Source organism: Schistocerca nitens, chromosome 2 (assembly GCF_023898315.1).
Source record: "Schistocerca nitens isolate TAMUIC-IGC-003100 chromosome 2, iqSchNite1.1, whole genome shotgun sequence".
NCBI lineage: Eukaryota > Metazoa > Arthropoda > Insecta > Orthoptera > Acrididae > Schistocerca > Schistocerca nitens.
Genome location: NC_064615.1, coordinates 371,383,615 through 371,397,263, shown reverse-complemented (window position 1 = coordinate 371,397,263; position 13,649 = coordinate 371,383,615). Strand labels below are relative to the sequence as shown.

The window sequence follows — 13,649 nt, the reverse complement described above, 5'->3', positions numbered from 1 at the left end:
GTTGGCAATTTCGTCGGAGTCTGTACAAACTGCTCCATTCAGTGAGAGCGCAGGGACGCTGACAGGGGTCCGATAGCCATAGAGGCGTCGGATCTTGGCCCAGACCTGCGATGGAGTGATATGGAGGCCAATGGTGGACACATACCGCTCCCAGCACTCCTGCTTGCTTTGGCGGATAAGGCGGCAGGCCCGCGCACGCAGCCGTTTGAAGGTGATGAGGTGTTCAATGCAGGGATGTCGCTTGTGACGCTGTAGCGCCCGCTGGCGATCTTTAATCGCCTCAGCGATCTCAGGCGACCACCAAGGCACAGTCCTCCTCCGAGGGGACCCAGAAGAACGGGGAATGGAAGATTCTGCGGCAGTAACGATGACGGTGGTGACGGAGTGAACCACCGCATCAATGCCGGCATTAGAGAGAGGCTCAATAGCGGCAGTGCAGGAAAACAAGTCCCAGTCAGCCTTATTCATCGCCCATCTGCTGGGGCGCCCAGAAGAGTGACGCTGTGGCAGTGACAGAAAGATCGGGAAGTGGTCACTACCACACAGGTCGTCATGCACTCTCCATTGGACAGACGATAAGAGGCTAGGGCTGCAGATCGAAAGGTCGATGGCGGAGTACGTGCCATGCGCCACGCTGAAGTGTGTGAAGGAACCATCATTTAAAAGCGAAAGATCGAGCTGTGTCAATAAATGCTCAATGGTGGCTCCGCGATCTGTCGCCACCGACCCACCCCACAGAGGGCTACGGGCGTTGAAATCGCCCAGTAACAAGAAAGGTGGCGGCAATTGGGCTATCAGCGCAGCCAGGACATGCTGCGTAACATCACCATCCGGTGGAAGGTAAAGACTGCAGACGGTAACAGCCTGTGGCGTCCACACCCGAACAGCGACAGCCTCCAAAGCTGTTTGTAGAGGGACGGACTCGCTGTGTAGAGAGTTAAGGACATAGATGCAGACGCCACCAGACACCCTTTCATAAGCTGCCCGGTTGTGATAATAACCCCGATAGCCACGGAGGGCGGGGGTTCGCATTGCTGTAAACCAAGTTTCCTGAAGAGCAATGCAGAAGAAAGCGTGAAGGCTGATAAGTTGGCGGAGCTCAGCTAGATGGTGGAAGAAATCGCTGCAGTTCCACTGGAGGATGGTATTGTCCATGGCTGAGAAAGGCGTGACAGGACTGGGAAGGCAGATTACGCCGCTAGGTCACCTGCTGCCTTCGATTGAGCACCTGTGCTAGTGCTATCCATGGTGTCTGAGGGACAGGCGAGATTGAGGTCCTCAGCAGACGCCAGAATCTCCACCCCGTCCTCAGACGCAGAGCTGGAAGGTTGCAGTGGGGTGGCTGCCAGCGCGAGTTCCTTGGTCTTAGAGCTCTTCTTCTTGGATTTCTCACGCTGCTCCTTGAGTTTAACTGGCGGGGAGGGCTTCACCGATTCAGTCTCTGGGACTGAGGAGGATCGTGATGCCCTTTGACCAGCTGATTGTGGGCACTTACGCCACTGTCGGTCGTCAGCCTTCCCGCTGGTGGAAACCTGGGAAGGGAGGGACCCAAGGGACCCCTTGCGAGCGTGAGAAGCCGAAGAAGTTGGACACTTCTCCGGCTTAGAAGTGGGGACGGACGTCCCCGATGGGTGGGATGGTGTTGCTCCTGAGGTAGGTGGCGCAGGAGCAACCCGTCGGGTAGATCCCCCCACTGGAAACGGGGCAGGAGGAGTTGTACCACTCGTCGATCCGGCCAGAGGTCGCGAAACTGATGGGGCGAGCACAGGTGTTGTGGCAGCGGCGTAGGAAGATGTCATTCTCACAGGATGTAATCGGTCGTATTTCCTTTTGGCCTTAGTATAAGTCAGTCGGTCCAGGGTCTTATATTCCATGATTTTGCGCTCTTTCTGGAAGATTCTGCAGTCTGGCGAGCAAGGTGAATGGTGCTCCCCGCAGTTGACACAGATGGGAGGCGGGGCACAGATGAGACGGGCGTCCGCAATCTCGATATGTGAGGCTGGAAGTGCAGCGGGAAGACATATGGCCGAACTTCCAGCACTTGAAGCACCGCACCCTGCTTGACGTCACATCGGTAGACCATCACCTTGACCTTTTCCGGTAACGTATCACCCTCGAAGGCCAAGATGAAGGCACCGGTAGCAATCTGATTTTCCTTCGGACCCCGATGAACGCGCCGGACGAAATGTACACCTCTGCGCTCTAAGTTGGCGCGCAGCTCGTCATCAGACTGCAAAAGAAGGTCCTTATGGTAAATAACTCCCTGGACCATATTTAAACTCTTATGGGGTGTGATCGTAACAGCAACATCCCCCAACTTGTCACAAGCAAGTAACCGTCGGGACTGGGCAGAGGATGCCGTTTGTATCAGGACTGACCCAGAGCGCATTTTGGACAAGCCCTCCACCTCCCCAAACTTGTCCTCTAAATGCTCGACGAAGAACTGAGGCTTTGTGGAGAGAAAAGACTCCCCATCAGCTCTCGTACAAACTAAGAAATGGGGCGAATAACTGCTACTGCCATCCTGAGATTTACGTTCCTCCCACGGTGTGGCCAGGGAGGGGAACGTTTTCAGATCGTACTTCTGAGCATTAAATTGAGCCCGAGAACGCTTAGAGACTGCTGGCGGCTGGCCACCAGCGAGAGACGATGTACCACGCTTCATTGCGGGTCATCCGCCCTGATGCCACCTACTCCGACCAAGGGCCCTCCCCACGGGCGCCACCCAGCCACAGCAAAGGCCACCTGGCAGGATGGCCGTTGCCGGGAGTCCTGATACCCCAGGAGGATAGGCATCTACTCCTTGGCATACGTGGGGAGTTAACGGCGCAGGTATCAGTAGAGCGATCCCTGTGTTGTCAGGGGGCTACAACCAACAGGGTACATGGCGGCCCCACCACTACGGACTGGCTACCATGCTGGATGTTAGGTAACATGTGGTCCATGGTCGCCGTCAGTGCAGAAAGAGACTCTGCACAGTGCAAGGTGTAATCTGCATGCAGGAACGCAGTCATGCCCAAGAGATGGAGAGCGGGCAGGACTGCAATTCAACGGTGAATAAGCTGGCGAAAGGTCTGATCACAAGATGGACACAATGCACCAAGTCAGTCGCCCTTCCCCAATCAGCTCGCTCTTCGGAAAATTTTGAGAGATGGAGGTCAAACCCAACAGGGGACCATCACATAAGGCCGAAAAGTTTGAGACTCCTTTTAGTCGCCTCTTACGACAGGCAGGAATACCGCGGGACTATTCTAACCCACGAACCCGCAGGGGGACATGTATTTATCCATTCCGAGATGCCCGAAAGCTGTATCAAATGCCAAAGTGTTTCCCGCACCGTTTTGGGCATAGTATTATGTTCGAGTATAATGACTTTTCTGGAGACTAGAGATCTACTCTGTAGGAATCAGCGTGGGTTTCGAAAAAGACGATCGTGTGAAACCCAGCTAGCACTATTCGTCCACGAGACTCAGAGGGCCATAGACACGGGTTCCCAGGTAGATGCCGTGTTTCTTGACTTCCGCAAGGCGTTCGATACAGTTCTCCCACAATCGTTTAATGAACAAAGTAAGAGCATATGGACTATCAGACTAATTGTGTGATTGGATTGAAGAGTTCGTAGATAACAGAACGCAGCATGTTATTCTCAATGGAGAGAAGTCTTCCGAAGTAAGAGTGATTTCAGGTGTGCCGCAGGGGAGTGTCATAGGACCGTTGCTATTCACAGTATACATAAATGACCTTGTGGATGACATCGGAAGTTCACTGAGGCTTTTTGCGGATGATGCTGTGGTATATCGAGAGGTTGTAACAATGGAAAATTGTACTGAAATGCAGGAGGATCTGCAGCGAATTGACGCATGGTGCAGGGAATGGCAATTAAATCTCAATGTAGACAAGTCGAAACGTCCCCTTTGAAAAATTATTGAATTACTGTGCTGGTAAACCCCTTACGTCATTTAGACAAGTCGAAACGTCCCCTTTGAAAAATTATTGAATTACTGTGCTGGTAAACCCTTTACGTCATTTGAACGTACTCAGACATTTCGCTCTTTACTTATTCTGATCAACACTAAAGTGACACACAATATTTTTAGCGCAACGCAATCTGACTTTCAATAATCCCTACAAAAGAATGGCCCTGACTAACATTAACCTATACCTTTTCACAAATCACTTACCTCACAAAAACCTTCGTTACTCGAACTACTGCAATACAGCGAGCGCCACTACTGCCAGCTAAATAAAAGATTCTAACTACTGAAGGCACTAACTACTGATAGGCATAGTTAGCAAATGAAAGATTTTGATAGAAGCAAACAATGTATTACAATGTATTTACCTTAATAGTGTTCAAAAGTCATTATATATATATATATATATATATATATATATATATATATATATACAGGGTGATTCAAAAAGAATACCACAACTTTAAAAATGTGTATTTAATGAAAGAAACATAATATAACCTTCTGTAATACATCATTACAAAGAGTATTTAAAAAGGTTTTTTTTCACTCAAAAACAAGTTCAGAGATGTTCAATATGGCCCCCTCCAGACACACGAGCAATATCAACCCAATACTCCAACTCGTTCCACACTCTCTGTAGCATATCAGGCGTAACAGTTTGGATAGCTGCTGTTATTTCTCGTTTCAAATCATCAATGGTGGCTGGGAGAGGTGGCCGAAACATCATATCTTTAACATACCCCCATAAGAAAAAATCGCAGGGGGCAAGATCAGGGCTACTTGGAGGCCAGTGATGAAGTGCTCTGTCACGGGCTGCCTGGCGGCCGATCCATCGCCTAGGGTAGTTGACGTTCAGGTTTCATAACTAACCTTTTTCGTAGGACTCTACATACAGTTGATTGTGGAATTTGCAGCTCTCTGCTAGCTCTGCGAGTCGATTTTCCTGGGCTGAGAACAAATGTTTGCTGGATGCGTGCTACATTTTCATCACTCGTTCTCGGCCGTCCAGAACTTTTCCCTTTGCACAAACACCCATTCTCTGTAAACTGTTTATACCAACGTTTAATACACCACCTATCAGGAGGTTTAACACCATACTTCGTTCGAAATGCACGCTGAACAACTGTCGTCGATTCACTTCTGCCGTACTCAATAACACAAAAATCTTTCTGTTGAGCGGTCGCCATCTTAGCATCAACTGACGCTGACACCTAGTCAACAGCGCCTCAAGCGAACAAATGTACAACTAAATGAAACTTTATAGCTCCCTTAATTGGCCGACAGATAGTGCTTAGCTCTGCCTTTTGTCGTAGCAGAGTTTTAAATTCCTAAAGTTGTGGTATTCTTTTTGAATATGTTCTTTTTTCCATTTCCAGGAGTATATATATACTTGATCTTGTAAAAAATGTAATGAAATGTGCGTATGGCATTTTGGACTGGCAGTCCCCTTGTGAGGAGTTTAGTCACCTGGGTGTAAGTCTTTATTCGACGCCACTTCGGTGACTTGCACGGCGACGATGTCCTGATTACAGACTACGCACAAAACGAGTCCCGAATGGAGAAAATCCCGAACTGGGTCGGGAATCAAAGCTAGCGCCCCATGATCGAGAGTCAGCAATGCTAACCACAAGTCCACGAGCTGCTGACGGTGGCCTGGTAAATTTGGCGTAAGAGTAGGCATTACATGGGACCTCCATACCACTGAACACCAACCATAGAATGGAGTGTAGCCATGTATGGATAGGAAACTTGGATGATGAACAGGTCAGACAAGGAGAGAATAGAAGCTTTTGAGATGTGGTGCTGCAGAGGAATGCTGAAGATTAGATGGGTAGATCACATAACTAATTAGGAGTTACTGAATAGAATTGGGGTGAAGAGAAATTTGTGGTACAACCTGACCTAAAGAGGGTATCGGATGGTAGCAAATATTCTGAGGCATCAAGAGACCACCAGTTTAGTGCTGGAGGGAATCGTAGGAGGTAAAAATCGTGGAGGGAGACCAAGAGATGAATACAGTAAGCAGATTCAGAAGTATGTAGGCTGCAGTAGTTACTCGGAGACGAGACTTGCACAGGATAGAGTAGCATGGAGAGCTGCATCAAACCAGTCTCTGGGCTGAATACCAGCACATATACTTAACTGTTTTACCTACTCACATTAGTAGGTAAGAAGACTGCTGCAAATCTACTCTGATATGTAGATTAGAGGCTGCAATCTTCCTTTCAAAGGAAACAAAACACAGCTTGTTCGTCCTGTATTCGAATATTTCTCGATTGTGAGAGATTGTTATAACATAGGTCTAACAGGAAATAAAGACTTGTTTGCCGACTCAAAACAACATGCAACAAAATTGTTGTATATCTAATGAGAATAAGATTACTCTATATCGAATCAGAATATATTCTGACTGGATATACAGTAATCTTGTTAATGTTACAGGTTAGTGTGAGCCAGTAACCCAGTCTCTAGTTCCTGTTAGATAGATGTGGTAAAACTCCCTCACAATCGAGATATTTTCGAAAACTGGAGCCACATGGCAAGTTTTGTTTCCTTTGAGAGGTAGCCTGCTGTCTCTTACGTGGACAGGCACATAATTTAGGGAAGGTCATTGAAAAGCGCACGACGTGGGAGGTGTGGGTTACCACTAGTGACGAAAAACTTCTACCAGACAACTGAACTACGCGAACTGTCACCTAGAGTTCTTTTTGATAAGTAAATGAGATGCACAAATATAAACATTAAAGTAATACTGCTTCACATTACTGGAAAATAGAGGTAAATACGGCAAATATGTCTCTATGTGTCATTTTAATTAATGTGTAACATGTCGATGCCTCGAGATTAGGTTTCATACTTTGATCAGGATTCGCTTTTTACTTTCTGAACAGAGTGCATAAATATTCTCGGGTCTCCTGCAGTTAAATGTCTATGAACGTACAGGAAAGCATGTGGCAATGTTGATGATCTGTCCGTCGGAAGGGAACGTCAAGCTCGCTCCCTTGCTAATGTCCGAGGAGAAGGAAACGTCACAGCAACAGTTTCACCCTCTCCCATCCCTCATCATCGTCCAGCACAAACACACCACACTGCACACACCCTTGCAGTCAACCACACTTACCAGATACACTTAAACACACAACTCTCACACTTCGTGAAGGGAAGTTGCGATAGTGCGCGAAGGACCGAGAAACCTTCCCAGTTATGGAGCTGAAACTGTGTTCTCCCAGTCAACGGTGACATACGACTTTGCTTTTTTTATAGTCCTTCTGTAGCTACGCTTGTATTGGACCGCAATGTTACAGCTGCACATAGTCGGCGGTATAATGCGGCCGTCGGGATTTACTGTAGAAGATATTAATTCATTGAAAATATGACCGTGAAGACATCGGACTACTCGATGCCTAACTATAGCTGAAATTCAGTACGTTCGGTAATACTATTCCACTTTTATGTTCACATACTGAGACTTGGTAATCACCACAAATCATCCACAGCTATGACACATGGAAGGTTGCCATGGAGTACCTAATGACGTGCTACACCGAATCACAGGCTCAGATAATTATCTAGTAACGTGTAACTACAGGAATGGGAATCATTCACATCACCATGCACGCACATTGAAATTCTATCCATGGACTAATCACTATAACCAATCATATACATATACATAATACAGTGCAGTTAAAAAAGTGAATAATTTACTGCAGTTGCAGAAACAGCATTGTCGTAATGAAACTTTTAAATGATAAAATAACTTTAATGAAGGGTGGTGAAAACAGTTTACACTGTATTTACTCCTTTAGTTTCAGAATGTGAACTAAACCGTTAGTGAGAAACTGCACTTTAAAGTAAACATCACCTACTTCGATTGACGCTGTGATGTCGCCCCCCAGTGGCAGATAAATAATTTCCGTTTCCTTCCTAGTTCCTTCTATCGCCATTTTACGTTAATTATTACATAGTGGCACATCTCTTCTTGTGCTATCTTCATATACAGCCAAGTTACAAATATTCCTCCGTATGTACTGCACTGATAATCACAGATCGCTCACAGTAACAAACACAGCACGGACCATAACCACACTGCCACAGACTAATACTGTCAAACTTATTACGATAAAGGAAGTCTCTGCCTAGCTAATGCAGTTTCTCGTACAAGGACAATAAACGTTTTACACACTTTGTTTCTTTTTAACACGCATTCTACCTTTCAGTACAGTTTAAACTTTAAAGTAATGGAGTACACAAACAATAAATATTGTCTGCAAACGCTAAAGTACTCAGACAGAAATGATGATATTTATGTAAACATATTCTTTGGCTTCTAACAGATGGCGGTGCCGCTTACAGTCTGAGAACACTAATACATAGGCCGGCCGCGGTGGTCTAGCGGTTCTAGGCGCTCAGTCAGGAACCGCGCGACTGCTACGGTCGCAGGTTGGAATCCTGCCTCGGGCGTGGATGTGTGTGATGTCCTTAGGTTAGTTAGGTTTAAGTAGTTCTTAGTTCTAGGGGACTTATGACCACAGATGTTGAGTCCCATAGTGCTCAGAGCCATTTGAACCATTTGAACTAATACATACTTTGAAATACACTCCTGGAAATTGAAATAAGAACACCGTGAATTCATTGTCCCAGGAAGGGGAAACTTTATTGACACATTCCTGGGGTCAGATACATCACATGATCACACTGACAGAACCACAGGCACATACACAGGCAACAGAGCATGCACAATGTCGGCACTAGTACAGTGTATATCCACCTTTCGCAGCAATGCAGGCTGCTATTCTCCCATGGAGACGATCGTAGAGATGCTGAATGTAGTCCTGTGGAACGGCTTGCCATGCCATTTCCACCTGGCGCCTCAGTTGGACCAGCGTTCGTGCTGGACGTGCAGACCGCGTGAGACGACGCTTCATCCAGTCCCAAACATGCTCAATGGGGGACAGATCCGGGGATCTTGCTGGCCAGGGTAGTTGACTTACACCTTCTAGAGCACGTTGGGTGGCACGGGATACATGCGGACGTGCATTGTCCTGTTGGAACAGCAAGTTCCCTTGCCGGTCTAGGAATGGTAGAACGATGGGTTCGATGACGGTTTGGATGTACCGTGCACTATTCAGTGTCCCCTCGACGATCACCAGTGGTGTACGGCCAGTGTAGGAGATCGCTCCCCACACCAGGGTGTTGGCCCTGTGTGCCTCGGTCGTATGCAGTCCTGATTGTGGCGCTCACCTGCACGGCGCCAAACACGCATACGACCATCATTGGCACCAAGGCAGAAGCGACTCTCATCGCTGAAGACGACACGTCTCCATTCGTCCCTCCATTCACGCCTGTCGCGACACCACTGGAGGCGGGCTGCACGATGTTGGGGCGTGAGCGGAAGACGGCCTAACGGTGTGCGGGACCGTAGCCCAGCTTCATGGAGACGGTTGCGAATGGTCCTCGCCGATACCCCAGGAGCAACAGTGTCCCTAATTTGCTGGGAAGTGGCGGTGCGGTCCCCTACGGCACTGCGTAGGATCCTACGGTCTTGGCGTGCATCCGTGCGTCGCTGCGGTCCGGTCCCAGGTCGACGGGCACGTGCACCTTCCGCCGACCACTGGCGACAACATCGATGTACTGTGGAGACCTCACGCCCCACGTGTTGAGCAATTCGGCGGTACGTCCACCCGGCCTCCCGCGTGCCCACTATACGCCCTCGCTCAAAGTCCGTCAACTGCACATACGGTTCACGTCCATGCTGTCGCGGCATGCTACCAGTGTTAAAGACTGCGATGGAGCTCCGTATGCCACGGCAAACTGGCTGACACTGACGGCGACGGTGCACAAATGCTGCGCAGCTAGCGCCATTCGACGGCCAACACCGCGGTTCCTGGTGTGTCCGCTGTGCCGTGCGTGTGATCATTGCTTGTACAGCCCTCTCGCAGTGTCCGGAGCAAGTATGGTGGGTCTGACACACCGGTGTCAATGTGTTCTTTTTTCCATTTCCAGGAGTGTATTTCGTATCGTTTTATGATTGAAATTAAAGAAACACACAAATGAAAATAATGCTTTGCAAATTATGTTTCGCAAGTGAGTGCCTTTAAGTGCATGTTACTGTCTTGACATAACTGTGTCGTTACAAAGGGATGAGATTTTCCGAAAATTATGGTCACTTATGGACAGTGTGTAACTGGAAACTGTATGTACCTCCATCAAGGTACGCTGCTGTGTTTCACATCTGTTCTGTACTGTTTAACTGCTGTCTTATTTTTAGTGATTTTCGCGGTAAGTTCCAAATCTATTATTTTCAGCAATTCATTTTTTCCTCAGTGTTCTAGAGTGCATGGTATCAATAACAGTTCCATTACTAGAGTCTACGTGCTCTGCGGCTCAGAATTTTTGCCTTGTGTCATGAGATTGAAGTGACTCACCTGCTGCTCTGTAATGTTCCAGTCTACTTAGACCCGTACCTGGAGGGCGACGCTGACAACGCTTTCGACGTGACGGACGTCCCCGCTCTACGCTCGGTGCTGAAGCTGTCTCCCTACTACCCCAAAAGCAGTCGCTACGAGTGAGTAACCCCTTCCGCTGACGCTTCTCTTCCGTAACCGAATGGCACAACAAATGGAGATTAGATTAGATTAATACTTGTTCCATAGATCATGAATACGACACTTCGTAATGATGTGGAACGTGTCGGTTAATAAAAGATATCTGTACAAGATATTACATTACACAAAATATTGCATGAACTAATGTTTAAGTTTTTTTTTTTTTTTTTTTTTTTTTGCCCCCCTTAATTTATATCTAAAAATTCAGCCAATGAGTAGAAGGAGTTGTCATCTACAAATTCTTTTAACTTATTTTTAAATGTTAGTTGACCATCTGTCAGGCTTTTGATGCTGTTTGGCAGGTGATCAAAGACTTTTGTGGCAGCATAATTTACCCCTTTCTGTGCCAAAGTCAGATTTAACCCTGCATAGTGAAGATCATCCTTTCTCCTGGTGTTATAGCTATGCACACTGCTATTACTTTTGAACTGCGCTGGATTATTAACAACAAATTTCATAAGTGAATACATATACTGTGAGGTTACTGTGAGGATCCCTAGATCCTTAAATAGATGTCTGCAGGATGACCATTGGTGGGCTCCAGCAATTATTCTGATTACACGTTTTTGAACAATGAATACTTTTCTACTCAACGATGAATTACCCCAGAATATGATGCCATACGAAAGCAGTGAATGAAAGTAGGCATAGTAAGCAAATTTACTGAGATTCTTATCACAAAAATTTGCAATAACCCTAATAGCACAAGTAGCTGAACTCAGACGTTTCAGCAGACCACCAATGTGTTGCTTCCAGTTTAACCTCTCATTAATGGATACACCTAAAAATTTTGAAAATTCTACCTTAGCTTCAGACTTCTGTTCAAAGTCTATATTTATTACTGGAGTTGTGCCATTTACTGTACGGAACTGTATATACTGTGTTTTATCAAAATTTAAAGAGAGTCCGTTTGCTGAGAACCACTTAATAATTTTGTGAAAAACATCATTTACAATTACATCACTTAGTTCTTGGTTTTTGGATGTTATTACTATACTTGTATCATCAGCAAAAAGAACTAACTTTGCATCTTCATCAAGGTGGAATGGTAAGTCATTAATGTATATCAAGAACAGTAAAGGACCTAAGACCGAACCCTGTGGGACCCCGTACTTGATAGCCCCCCAGTTTGAGGAATCAGCTGTTGTTTTAACATTACATGAACCACTTATTTCAACTTTCTGCATTCTTCCAGTTAAGTATGAATTAAACCATTTGTGCATTGCCCCCTCAAGCCATAATGATTTAGCTTATCTAAAAGAATTCCATGATTTACACAATCAAAGGCCTTTGAGAGATAGCAAAAAATACCAATGGGTGATGTCCGGTTATTCAGAGCATTTAATATTTGATCAGTGAAAGCATATATAGCATTTTCTGTTGAAAAGCCTTTCTGAAAACCGAACTGACATTTTGTTAGTAATTTATTTTTACAAATATGGGAGGCTACTCTTGAATACATTACTTTCTCAAAAAATTTTCATAGAGCTGTCAGAAGAGAGATTGGCGATAGTTGTTGACATCCGACGTATCCCCCTTTCTATGCAATGGTTTTACAATGGCATATTTCAGTCTATCGGGGAAAACACCCTGCTCCAAAGAGCTATTACATACGTGGCTGAGAATCCTAATTATCTGTGGGGAACAAGCTTTAAGTAACTTGCTGGAAATGCCATCAATTCCGTAAGAGCTTTTACTTTTCAGTGAGTTTATTATTTTACTGATTTCAGAGGGAGAGGTTGGTGGAATTACAGTTGTTTCAAACTGCACAGGTATGGCCTCTTCTATTAGTAGCCTTGCCTCTTCTAGTGAAGATCTAGATCCTATTTTCTCCACAACATTTAAAAATGATTATTGAAAATATTTTCAATTTCTGATTGTTTGTTAGTACACTTGTCATTCAGTTTTATGGCACTAAAGTCTTCCTGCGCTCTTGGTTGCCCTGTTTCCCTTTCATAAATATTCCAAATTGCTTTAATTTCATTATAAGAGTTACTGATCTCAGACATGATACACATGCTTCTGGACTTTTTAATAACTTTTCTTAGTACCGCACAATAGTTTTTATAATATTGAACAATTTCGGGGTCAGTACTCCCTCTTGCTGTTAGATACAGTTCTCTTTTACGGTTGCAAGATATTCTTATTCCTTTAGTTAGCCATGGTTTTTTATATGTTTTCTTGGAATTATGTTTAACTATTTTCTTGGGAAAACAATTTTCAAATACCATTAAAAATGTATCGTGAAATAAGTTATATTTCAAGTTTGCATCAGGTTCCTTATACACTTCATCCCAGTCTAGTTGCTGTAGGCTTTCCCTAAAGTTTGCAATATTTATATTGTTAATTGAACGCACTGCTTTGAAAGTCTGATTTGATATACTGCATGGAGCTATGTCATGTACTGTAACTAGCTGTGCACCATGATCTGAAAGACCATTCTCAACAGGATAAGCATTTATGTCCTTAAACTTATCTTGGTCTATAAAAAAGTTATCTATTAATGTACTGCTGTTCTTTGTTATCCGAGTAGGAAAATCAATGACGGACCTCAAATTGAAAGGAGTAATACTACAAGGTCATTCTTCCTATTACACTCTTACAGGGAGTCAACATTGAAATCCCCACAAATGATAATTTGCTTCCCCCTGTCTGACAGATAGCACAACAAAGCATCCAAGTTTTCTAGAAATAGCTGGAAGTTTCCTGAGGGGGACCTATACACTGTTACAATTATGAAAGTGCCATCATTTAGTTTAAGTTCAGTGGCACATGCTTCCATATGTTGCTCTACACAAAATTTTTTAGTTTCTAAATTTTTTACACTGTGGAAGCTTTTGACATGTATGGCAACTCCTCCTCTCATCATATTATCTCTACTTACATGTGCAGCTAATTTGTACCCATTAATGCTAACCTTTTGCATATCAGTGACAATGTGATGCTCCGACAGGCATAGTACATCTATTACATTCGTGGATTACTTAACACAATGCGTATGGTGAAGCAGGGCACTCTGAGCAACACATGACGTCGTCAGAGCGTTGGACTGCTGAACGCATGA

At 45.2% G+C, this 13,649-nt stretch overlaps 1 protein-coding gene across 1 annotated transcript in view; it reads left to right on the top strand.

The window, feature by feature from the left end:
• Positions 1-13,649, top strand: part of LOC126235028 (guanylate cyclase 32E-like) — a 434,536-nt gene that overhangs the window by 76,019 nt on the left and 344,868 nt on the right. The window contains exon 5 of the mRNA XM_049943763.1: positions 10,428-10,545. Within this exon, the coding sequence (XP_049799720.1) occupies positions 10,428-10,545 (118 nt within the window). The remainder of the gene's footprint in view (positions 1-10,427; positions 10,546-13,649) is intronic.